The sequence below is a fragment of the Monodon monoceros genome, unplaced genomic scaffold, assembly GCF_005190385.1.
Source record: "Monodon monoceros isolate NGI ecotype Baffin Bay Population unplaced genomic scaffold, NGI_Narwhal_1 Super_Scaffold_15, whole genome shotgun sequence".
Classification (NCBI taxonomy): Eukaryota; Metazoa; Chordata; class Mammalia; order Artiodactyla; family Monodontidae; genus Monodon; species Monodon monoceros.
The window spans coordinates 17120600-17132785 of NW_021703771.1; the positions used below are offsets into that span (position 1 = coordinate 17120600).

General features: G+C 39.9%; 1 protein-coding gene across 1 annotated transcript in view; it reads right to left on the reverse strand.

The window, feature by feature from the left end:
* Positions 1–3334: 3334 nt before the first annotated feature.
* The window catches only part of ME1 (malic enzyme 1), a 189657-nt gene continuing 180805 nt past the window's right edge, over positions 3335–12186 (reverse strand). The window contains exons 13-14 of the mRNA XM_029223996.1: positions 9200–9298; positions 3335–4971 (exon numbers count right to left, since the gene is read on the reverse strand). Of these exons, the coding sequence (XP_029079829.1) occupies positions 4804–4971; positions 9200–9298 (267 nt within the window). The 3' untranslated portion in view covers positions 3335–4803. The remainder of the gene's footprint in view (positions 4972–9199; positions 9299–12186) is intronic.

The following is a 12186-nucleotide window of genomic DNA, read 5'->3' on the forward strand; positions in this document are numbered from 1 at the left end:
AAAGACCTGAAACCATGAAACTAGAAGAAAACTGGTGGTACGCTCTTTGACATCAATTCTGGTGATGATTTTTGGGGTTTGACACCAAAAGTAGAGGCAACAAAAGTAAAAATAAAAAAGTGGGACTACAACAAACTAAAAAGCTCCTGCACAGCAAAGAAAACCATCAACAAATGAAAAGGCAACCTACTGAATGGAAGAAAATATTTGCAAATCACATATCTGATAAGGGGCTAATTAATATCCAAAATATATGAAGAACTCATCAAACTCATTAGCAAAATGAGCAAAAAAAAATCTGATTTTAAAATGGGCAGAGGATTTGAATACACATTTTTCCAAAGAAGACATACAGAGGCTAATATGTACATGAAAAGACGCTCAACATCACTAATCACCAGGGAAATGCAAACTAAAACCATAACACATGTTAGAATGTCTATAATCAAAAATACAAGAAATAACAAATGTTGGTGAGGATGTGGAGAAAAGGGACTTTGTGCACTGCTAGTGGGAATGCAAACTGGTGCAACCACTATGGAAACAGTACGGAGGTTCTTAAAATATTAAAAAGAGAACCACCAAATGATCCAGCAATCCCCTTCTGGGTATTTGAAGAAAATAAAAACCAATTTGAAAAGCTATATACAGCCCTACTGCAGCAATATGTACTATACCCAAGACATGTAAACAACGTTAAGCGTCCACTGGCAGATGAGTGGATAAAGAAAACACACACACACACACACAAGCTATAAAAGAGAATAAAAATCTTACCATTTCCAACAACATGGATGGACCTCAGGGGCATTATGCTAAGTGAAATAAGTCAGATAGAGAAAGATAAATACCATATGATCTCACTTATATATGGAATCTAAAAACAAAACAAAACACAAACAAGCTCATAGATACAGAGAATAGATTGGTCGTTGCCAGAGGTGGGGGATGGAGGGGTGGACAAAATAGGTGAAGGGGGTCAAAAGGTATGAATTTTCAGTTATAAAATAAGTCATGGGAATATAACGTACAGCATAGTGACTATAATTAATAACACTGTACTGCATATTTGAAAGATGCTAAGAGAGTAAATCTTAAAATTTCTTATCACAAGAAAAAAAACTTTTGTAACTAGGTATGGTGATTTACTGTGGTGATCATTATGCAGTATATACAAACATTATTACCTTGTACACCTGAAACTAATATAGTGTTATATGTTAATTACACCTCAGTTTAAAAAATGCTTTTCATTGATGCTACTAATCCCTTCACCAATCTATTTCTCAAGGTCTTGCTGAAAGGAGGTTCAGCAATAGGTCCTCTTGGGAGACTTAGGAGATCATTAGGGTTAGGGTGGTCAGATTGCACATGACAACACCACTCCCATATTCCCAACTTTGTAAATCTTTGAATACCTTTATATTATCTCAAGGAATGTTTGCATTCTCAATTTCATTTAATGTGTGTCATTATCAAGTCTACATTTCAGTCAACTAACTGAACCAACAAGCAGAATCATTTTCAGCTGCTCAAGGCAGCACATTAGATGCAGGATCTGTGGCAAGTGCACCCCCATCAGTCAAGTCTGCCCAATCCCAAATTACACTTTTCCATCCTCGGTACAACATTTTCAGAATTCCATATGTTTTCCTCAGATGTTGCCAATGTAAATGAGCAAAATCTAGACTTGTTTTGGTGGGAGTCTTCTCCTCCTGGGTTTGCCCTCTTAATTGTACCCACCACAGCTCCTCTCCATGCTGGTCTCTGATATGATGCCTACAGAGATCATGAGATGGCATCTGGGAGGAGATGGAGTGAGGTCATTACCGGATCTTCACCTAAGGCAGTAACAGCCTCTTTAGGCAGGAAGAGCTCCCGTTTTGATGAGCAAGGAAGGACTTGCCAACTGTGCTGGTTTGCCTGGGGATGAGGGGTTTCCTGGGACACAGGACTGTCAGAACTCAAGACTAGTTTAGGGTATCACAAGTCCTCCAAATCTCCCTACCCATAGATCCCCATTTCAAATCAACATCCTCCTGTTTCCTGGTCAATACTCTTCACTTTCACATGAGAGTCCTGGTGAGGCTGTGAATACAACTCCTGTTAAAATCTGGCAACCAGCAGAACGAAGTATGACCTTGGGTTTCTGTTATTTCAGCCTTATAGCGAGTAAGGGAGAAGAGACTCATTTAGCAAAAACAGAGGCATTTTTTCTAGTGTTTATACGGTGCCTTGAGCTGAGAATGTAAGCCTTTGAACTTAAACTCTTTCTTTATGAATCCATCTCTGTAGAAGTAACCAACCTATTCCACAGTTCTGGATTTCCTCACTTTATACTGTTATATGGCAGCACCCACTTATCAGCCAAAACCTTCCTATCCTTAGATAATGCAGCACATCCAGTTTTTACTTCATGTTTGTGTTTTGGGGGTCCCAAAGATATTTTGCTACATTTTTATTAACTTTACATTTTTACCATTCGTATTTAGGTCTTTAATCCATCTAAAGTCTTCCTTTTTATATAGGATGAGGTGGTAGGTCCATGAGGTAGGTAGCTGTCCCAATCCTGTTACTGAACACTCTATTCTTTATGTGTTGAATTTTGTGCTAACTCTGTAACTAATATATTCAGGGGGTCTGTCTGTGAGCTGTGCTATTCCATTGTTCTATATGTTCTCATGACTTTGATGTATATGCAAATATCTTTGATGTAAATGTGAAAAAGCTGGAGGCTTAGTATGAACAAAATGATGTAAAAGTATCTCAATACTTTTATAATATTCTGGATATGTTGGTTTAAATAAAATATATTAAAATGAATTCCACCTGTTTCTTCTTTTTATGAGGCCACAGGACAGGAATGACTCATGTGACTCACTTCGTTTTTTTTCTATTCGACAGTGCTGTTCTAAGTGTACTCTAGTGAATAGAGAACAGACTACGGAGAAAGGTAAACATGGATTTAGAGCCCTCCTCCTTCACTTATGAGCTCTGTGGACTTGGCACATTACTTAAACTATCGACTTCCTAAGGGCATTGTGGGGACTACATTAAATAGGATAAGATATATAGACTACCTGGTACCTGGTTAAGTAATCATCCAATGTTTGTTTCATTACCTTTCTCTGAGGACAAGGAAGTAGCTAATTCATAACAGTATACAGTAAATATGACTACACATATATTAAATGAATGAATTTCATAGTGAAGTTAGCTATTGAAATATTTTTAAAATTCCAAATTCCCTATCACATGACTGCCAAGACCCAGCATTGTCATTTTTAAGTGTAACAATATTTTAAGAAAAAAAGACAATTATTTTATAATTTTATTCATTCACTGTTTCTATGCTTTAATAAATCTTTGCAAAAGTAAATACATTTAGTTAGAGCTACAAGACAACACGGAAACTAGACGAGAAATAGGCATTCCGGATCTTTTCAAAATAACTATATTGAGGAAACTCTTGACTAAACGTTACCTTCAGAAATACCCCTACCTCTTCTACTGACACCTAAAACAACTTGTGTAACCTTCAACTTTTAATGAAATCACGTACTACTATAGTTTATCTAGAACATCTTCTTACACTCTTTAAAAGAATTACTTCAAAAACAAAAAAGTCTCCATATAATTCTATAAATAAATAGTAAACGTTACTGGCACCTGAGCTTAAGAATTTACAGTTGTTTCCATTGGTTCAGTTATTAACTTCAAAAGTAAAACCTGAAATTAACGTTCATTTCTGGGCTGTAACTACTGATAGTAATTAGAATATTTTAATATCTGATGTAAAGATAATTTCTGATATTGGGGAAGTGGTTACAAAACTTTCTTCAAACCCAGAGGAAAGTGAGTTTGCTGCAACACAATGAACTCTTAATTACCTGAGCTAATCAAGGGGAGTTTAGGCCAGGTCACTCAGTTGGGAACTCAGCTTGCCTTGACTCTGGGGATGTTTGTCTGAAGACGTCAACTCCACAGGCAGCCCTTTCTCAAGGAGCTCACCCACTCTTCTCAGCTCTGCCCACTTCTCAGGCTGTGCTCAGCTGAAGGCACCAACCTCAGGATAGGGCCATGGTCCACAAAGGCCCAGCAGCAATGGTGTGGAGCTGAGATAGGGCACTTGGTCAGGGGGAAAGAAAAGTGCTTTTATGAAGGGAATTCTGACTGAGGACCAAGGTGAAGAGGAGATGGAACAATGTCAAAAGAACATTAAAATCTAAGGCTGCACAAGGCATTGTAAACAGCAGCGGTCTTTCTTAGAAATGTTAGAATTCAGCTGCACACAAAGAACAGATACAATCTAGGATTGGAATAAAAATATCTGAGGAGTTGTTTTTCTCTAGGCAACAGAGTAAGTGTTGTTTCTGTTTTTAGCAAAAGTTCGTCTATGCCTAAAATTCATTTCGATCTTTTTTTTACAAAGTAGATTTTTAATGAAATGAACAACAAAAGCATTATGGGTTTTAATACTGATATCAATTTATTACTAATTTTAGTCTTCCCCTTAGCTCCCTATATAAAAATGATGGGTTTCTCAGTAGTAGTTACAATAGCTTTTAAACAGAACTTGGGCAAAATAATTAAGATATAAACCATAAATAACCATAAAGTAAATGAAGCAAAATTGTCTAGTGAGATGTTTACCTAAAGTATATTAATATTCGTCCACAAATTTTTAGATTGTTAAAGTAAAATTATCTTATTATGAATCATTATAAAAGATTCCAATCTTTGAAAATTATGAAAGACTTCAAGATCTCATCAATGGAGTTAGAAATATCAGCTATTAAGCTACTAGTCAAGTTTGGTCTGTATTTTCTGGGCCTCTTCAGGCCAGGAATAACAATCGGGGAGAATCTGCTCATAATCAGTGCTATACATCTGAGAGTAGACAAATGCTTCCTTGTTTTGGGGTTCAGGATAAACTGTGGCTGTCTTTTCTTGGTATGCATCTTTCACAATCTAGAAGTAAGAAAAGAATATTAATTATTTTAATGGATAGAGATGATGGTGAGCACATGTCAGAAATTTTTTATCTGTTTCAGCAACAGATGAATGGATAAAGAAGGTGTGGTACATATATATATACTGGAATACTACTCAGCCATAAAAAAGAACAAAATAATGCCATTTTCAGCAACGTGGATGGACCTAGAGATGATCATACTAAGTGAAGTAAGTCAGACAGAGAAAGACAAATACCATATGATGTCACTTATATGTGGAATCTAAAACATGACACAAATGAACTTATCTACAAAACAGAAACAGAATCATGGACATAGAGAACAGACTTGCAGTTGCCAAGGGGGAATGAGGGGCCAGGGAGAGACGGATTGGGATTAGCAGATGCAAACTATTATATATGGAATGGATAAACAACAAGGTCATACTGTATAGCACAGAGAACTATATTCAGCATCCTATGATAAACCAAAATGGAAAAGCGTATAAAAAAAAAAAAAAAAAAAAAAAGGATGTGTGGGCTTCCCTGGTGGTGCAGTGGTTGAGAGTCTGCCTGCCGATGCAGGGGACATGGGTTCGTGCCCCAGTCCAGGAAGATCCCACATGCCACGGAGCGGCTGGGCCCGTGAGTCATGGCCACTGAGCCTGCAAGTCCGGAGTCTGTGCTCCGCAGCAGGAGAGGCCACAACAGTGAGAGGCCCGCGTACCGCAAAAAAAAAAAAAAAAAAACAATGTGTGTGTGTGTGTATATATATATATGTTTAACTGAATCACTTTGCTATACAGCAGAAATTAACACTGTAAATCAACTATACCTCAATTTAAAAAAAATTTTTATGTATCAAAAAATTAAGTTCTAATTTATATCTTGTCTGTTTCCAAAAAATTAAGTGTATTATAATAGAACACATAATCACAAAGAAGATATAAAGTGAAAATGCAATTATAAATCATACAACAAGAGTAGACTACGGTATCAGCAAGAAAGGAAAGTGTGAATAGTACAGATTTACTCATGGGTAATCCTACCAGAATTTCTCAGATAAGTCAGTCTTAACAGCCTTGAAGTGACTTGACTAATAATTAACTGAACTAAATACCTTAAAATCCCTGCTAAGTTTGAACTCAGATACCCTGCAGTTTCAGCAATCCCGATTCCGACCACGGCCTCCTACACAACCTCTTTCTCTATCCCAGGGTCTCCCGATTCTAAACAGCGGGGCTCTGGAGCCAGTCTCCGTGCTCTGTGCCTTGCTGCTATCACAGAACCTTGTCTCCACGTCTTTGTGGGGAACTCTCAGTGCTGGCTTTCTCCTTTCAGAGCTGTCTCCTGCCATGTCATTCTTTTCCTAACCTTACTTGGATCCATGTGGTTGCACATTATGCTTTTACCCTTTAAAAATCAAAAACGACCTAAAAAAACTTTGTCTCAAGTCAATTTCCCCAAAGTCCATTTCAAACCTTCCCCTCCTCACGTCTCCATTTGACTCTCATCACTCTGCTGAGAAAATTCCAACTGATCAAAGAGAATGATCTCAATTTCTCTTTTCCTCAACTCAAAGTGTCTCCTCCGTATCTTCAAACATTCTCCTCCCCTGCTTTCTTTGAGAAGAATGGATTCTCCCTGTTGTCAAAATTAATCACTCCATATGTGCTCTTTCATTCACTCCAGTCTTTAAGAAAGCAATCATTAAGGAGCTACTTGTATGACAGACTTATTTGAATAAGCGTGACCTTGAAGAACATCAGAATGGTGAAGTATCTCTTCTCAATGTAAAATTATGCATTTATGAAAAAAATTAAAGTTATAAAGAGTGTGCTGTACTGTGGAAAAATGTTTATGAAAAAAGCATGATCAGAAGTACGTGAATACACCCTTACACGTTATTAAAACAGTGTTAGCAAAGAAAGCAAACAGACGAAAACAGACTGCAAGCAAGTACACACGCCAAAATGAAGACAATGCTTGTTTCAGAAAGGCAGAATGTCAGGTATTTTCCTCTCTTCTAGGTTTCAGCATGCCTATGATGTGGTAATACTATGTTTTTAACAGATATTCTTGAGTTACAATTCACTGACCACAAAATTCAACGGTTTTAACATATAATCCAATTATTTCTTTTTAAAAAAAATTTTTTGAATCCAATTATTTCTATAAATTCAGAGTTGGGCAACTGTGACCACATCCCGTTTCAGAACATTTCCATCACCCCCAAAAGTTCCCCTGTGCCTCTTTTGCAAAGGCTGTATCACTTTTATAATAAAATGTTCTGTTTCATTCCTGAAACAGACTGTGGAAATCCACTCCTCTTTCTGCTCCCAGGACACACTGTATTAACGATGCACTCTCTCAGTGAAATCTTCACTCTCCCCTTCTCGTCAACGCCAGACTCTCTGGAAGACGAGAGCTTCACCTGTTACCACGTGTAGATGATCCACCACCTTTATATCCAGCCTCTCTTTAAGTTTCAGTCATCACCGTCTACTTGTTAGAATTGTACATTTGAACGTATTGGATTGGCCAAAAAGTTCGTTCGGGTTTTTCTGTAAGACGTTACAAAAAAACCACAACGAACCTTTTGGCCAACCCACTGCCATGGATACCACAAACCTGCAGTCTACTTATATCACCTTCCTTCCTGAAGCTGATTCTTTGTCCAGGTTTCCCAATTTCTGTTTATCCACTCAGCGTTCGTTCCTCTCTCTAGGTGTAATATCTGAGTTTTTCATACTCTCCTGCTGTCCCTCGTCTTCTTAGTTACCCCTCTGATCATATGCTACTCCTTTTCATTGAACCCTTCAAAATGAACTTAAAGGGATAATGTGATGTTCAGTGTATTAATAATTCAAACTAGTTTAAAACTAGTAGATACAAATTAGGAGAAAACATAAGCATACTCTTTCCTAAATAGATAACCAAGCAGATTATCTGAAGTTTTTTTTTTGAAGGATTACTTGGTTTTTGAAGCATCTACCCTGAATCAACAAAATAAATCATGACATATGAAATCTAAATAGTGTTGTTCTGATAAACTTGCCAATAGCTTTGGTTTTCAGCCAGGAGCAAATTTGCCTCCAAGGGGACATTTGGCAATGTCTGCAGACATTTTTGGTTGTCACACCTGTTGCAGAGGCTACTGGCATCTGGTGAATAAGGGCCAGGCATGCTGCTAAACATCCGACAATGCCCAAGACAGCCCCCGTGACAAAGAGTAACCCAGACACATGTGCGTAGCGTTGAGGTTGAGAAACCCTAGTTTCAACGTATGACGACTACTGTGGGCTGAAATACGTCACCTGAAAATGTTGATGCCTTAACCTCTAGTACCTCAGAGTGGGGCTGTATTTGGAGACAGGACCTTTAAACAGATAATTAAGTTAAAATGACGCTATTCCGGTGGGCTCTAACCTAAGTTGACTGGTGTTCTTATAAGAACGGAAAACTTGGACACACAAAGAGACCCCAGGGATGCGCAAACAGAGGAAAGGCCACACGAGGACCCAGCAAGGAGGTAGTCATTGACAAGCCAGGGAGAGGCCTCCAAAGAAACCAGACCTGCCAACCCCTTCGTCTTAGATCTCTAGCCTCCGGGAGTAAATAAATTTCTGTCATCTAAGTCACCCAGTTTGTGGCGGTTTGCTATGGCAACCCTAGTAAATGAACACAACTAGCCCGCAAAAACAGTCGGTTTCTCTCTCGTCTTAGTTGTAGAAAATGTAGCTTCTTCTCGGCTAGTTCCTTGAAGAGCTCACCCGCCACGCCAGCCAGCTTTGAGTTCTCTGTTGTCACTGTTTCGCTTTCTGCCCAGTATAATCAACTGTGATTTTCAAGGTGCCACACGTCCACAGAGACATGGATAAGGCAGGTGGTTCAAGGTCTGTTCCTCTACCATATGTGCAATACTGTGGTGACTATCTCAGTGTCATATGGAAGATACCAACCAAAAAAAAGGCCAAGTGGAAGAAGCTTAGCTGAAATGAAACCCTGATGAATTATCTGAATTATGGGAGAGAAACAGGATGAGGAAATTAATGATTCAACCCATCTCTAAGGATCAAACATAGTTCCTAAGCTCTGCCGAAGCACCAGGCCTCATTTCTCTGACTTCTGACATAATAAGTTGATACAGATATTTCAAGGAAGTGGATTTTTAATACCTAAACATGCACATCCAGCCATAGGTGGAAGGGAAAATAATGAGACTTCAACAAGAGTGGTTTTTACCTTTTCTGCAATTTTCAGAGAAACATCTCTAATGGTGTCCAAAGGAGGATAAAGCCGGCCCTCTTCCAAGTGTTTATCTGATACTTGCTGAGCTATAACCTTAAAAAAAAAAAAAGAAAGAAAGAAAGAAAGACAAAAAAATACTTCATACCATAGAATGTGGTAGTTGTGAGGATAATGGTGAATGGTCGCGGATAAAAGCAGATCCCATTAACGCCATCATCCAATTGCATCTCTTTCTCCCTTTCTCAGTGGAAAAACTGAGCTCAGAGGGGCTTGGTGACTGGTGGCGGAAGACGAATAGTGAAAAAGATGGGGATGAGTGTCTGGGTTTCCTCTTAACCCAGTTCCTTTTCTACTGTACCACGAAACGCTGGCGGCTTTCTTGTTTGATGCACTAGAGGGATGGGGGAAGAAGGGTAAGAAAGGCAGAGGAGGATGAGGAAAGTGATGGAAAAGGACCCTGAAAACAGAGGAGAGGCTGGCCAGGCCTTGCTCCCAGCTCACATACTCTTGCACGGGAGGTAGAGCAGGAGGCCGAGAGAGCTATTTCCGACTCACATGGCAGAGCAGGATACAGATTCTGGATTAGCCAAATCGCCTAAGTAGCCTCAGCCTGTGCTGTCCCCAAACCAGTCCCTATTTCTAAAGGAAACAGTGTAGACATGAAAATGGGCTACAAGGGTAGATCTTATGTTAAGTATTCTTATCACATACACATTCATAATAATAATAAAGAGGGTGGGAAAAACCTTCTGGAGGTGGGCTTCCCTGGTGGCGCAGTGGTTGGTTGAGCGTCCGCCTGTCGATGCAGGGGACGCGGGTTCGCGCCCCGGTCCGGGAGGATCCCACACGCCGCGGAGCGGCTGGGCCCGTGAGCCATGGCCGCTGAGCCTGCGCGTCCGGAGCCTGTGCTCCGCAACGGGAGAGGCCACAAAGTGAGAGGCCCTCATACCACAAAAACAAACAAACAAACAAAAAACTTCTGGAGGTGATAGATTTGTGTATGGCATGGATTGTGGTGATGGTTTCAAAGGTGTATACTTACTTATCTCTAAAGTCATCAAGTTGTAAGATATACAGCTTTTTGTTATGTCAATCACACCTCAATAAAGTAGCTTAAAAACATGAGGCAAATTGACATTATGTGCTTCCTGATGTGATTCACTGAGAAGGATTCAATTATTAGGCAAACCTAAACCAAACCCTCTAACCACACAACTTAAATCATGAGGAACATTGTAAAAAACAACTGGCCTGTACTCTTCAAAATGTCATTGCCATAAAAGAAACAGAAAGGCTGAAATGCTCTTGCAGATGAAAAGAGTAGTCTAGAGGCTATAAAGGTCTTTTTTATGGATAACTGGCAAATTTGAATTTGGATTATACGTTAGATAATAGTATTATATCAACGTTACAGTTACCTGGGTTTTCAGTTATCCAGTGACTTACATGAATCAGTTTCCTCCAGACGCTGCTGTCAGTGGGGATCTCTCTAGTGCCCTCTGGGCAGATAGCAGAAAGGGTGGGGCAAGGAAAATGAGAGAACACAGAGCAGGTGACTTAGGAGGAGGGTGTGAGGGTAGGAGGCCCAGGTTTGCCTCCCAGATGTGAACAGGAGGGAGGAGACTGTTCCAGGCTGCTGCACAGACCGCGCAGGGCCAGCAGGGCTGTGCCCAGGGAGCATCAGAGGTCCCAGAGACCGTCCAGAGGACCGAGAAATCCAAAAATCTCTTTGTGATATAAAAATGTGCAGGAATAGTCTTTGAGATTGGTGCCAATCCATGAGATTACTAGTTCCGTAAGAGATCCAATTAGTACTTTGACAATAACCCTAACAGTTACTAGATTTGGGGTGCGCAAACAAAACATTCACCTAGATCTCCTACATGCTACTTTTGTTAACTACAAAATATAATCTAGACAAGAACCTTCTTCTTTTTGCCCCTTCTAGAGCTGTGTCTGTGGTGTTGTATTTATTCTCACTGATAAATACTACTGACTACTGGTTCTATTTAATTCAGTAAGTATTTACTAAGTTTCTGCTACGTGCTTTAGTATTGCACTAGTGCTACTGGTGTTTTGAAAGAAGTATATGGGAGACCTTCTGTCTTCAGAGAAGATAACATACAATTTAAATATAAGGCAAGACTTGATTGTTCAATACATGAAACTCTCGAGAGCGTAATACAGCTAGGAATCAAATGAAGTGTTTGCTAAAGACAGCCATGGCTAAGAAGAAAGATCAAAATGAGTCAGAGAGGCCACAAAAGGACCCAAGGACGAGGTGAGACTTAAGCTGTGACCTGAAGATAGGCTTAGACAGGTGGAGAATGAGTCTCGGAGTTTTCCAGGCAGGATGATACATCGGACAGTTACATGGGTGTTCACATGCCTGGTGTGTTTAAAGGCTTTGGGTTGAGGGAGGAGAAAAAGAACATCAGGCTTCTAAGCTTCGGTGCCTGCTTAGAAAGGGTGTCACGAACAGAAATGAGGATATTGAGGGCAAGGGGAGATAAGAAATGGTTTTCCACATCGTATTTAAGGAAATAGCAGGACAGTTTGGTGGAAATACCCATCAGGTCACTGGAGATGTGGTGAAAGATAAGAATAGGGATATACAGACTTGGCCCCTTTTAGAATGACGATAATGGAAATAAGAGAATGCGTGAGATCTGTGAAAGTAGACTTTAAAAGGAAAGAGAAAAGTGAGGGCAAAAAACTGAATACTAGGAAGAAGCTTAGTTGAAAGGAACTTGAGGGACTTCCCTGGAGGTCCAGTGGTTAAGACTTCGCCTTCCAATGCAGAGGTACGGGTTCGATCCCTGGTCAGGGAGCTGGGATCCCACGTGCCTTGTGGCCAGAGGCCCAAAACATACAACAGAAGCACTGTTGTGACAGGTTCAATAGACTTTTTCTTTTTTTGCGGTATGCGGGCCTCTCACTGCTGTGGCCTCTCCCGTTGCGGAGCACAGGCTCCGGACGCG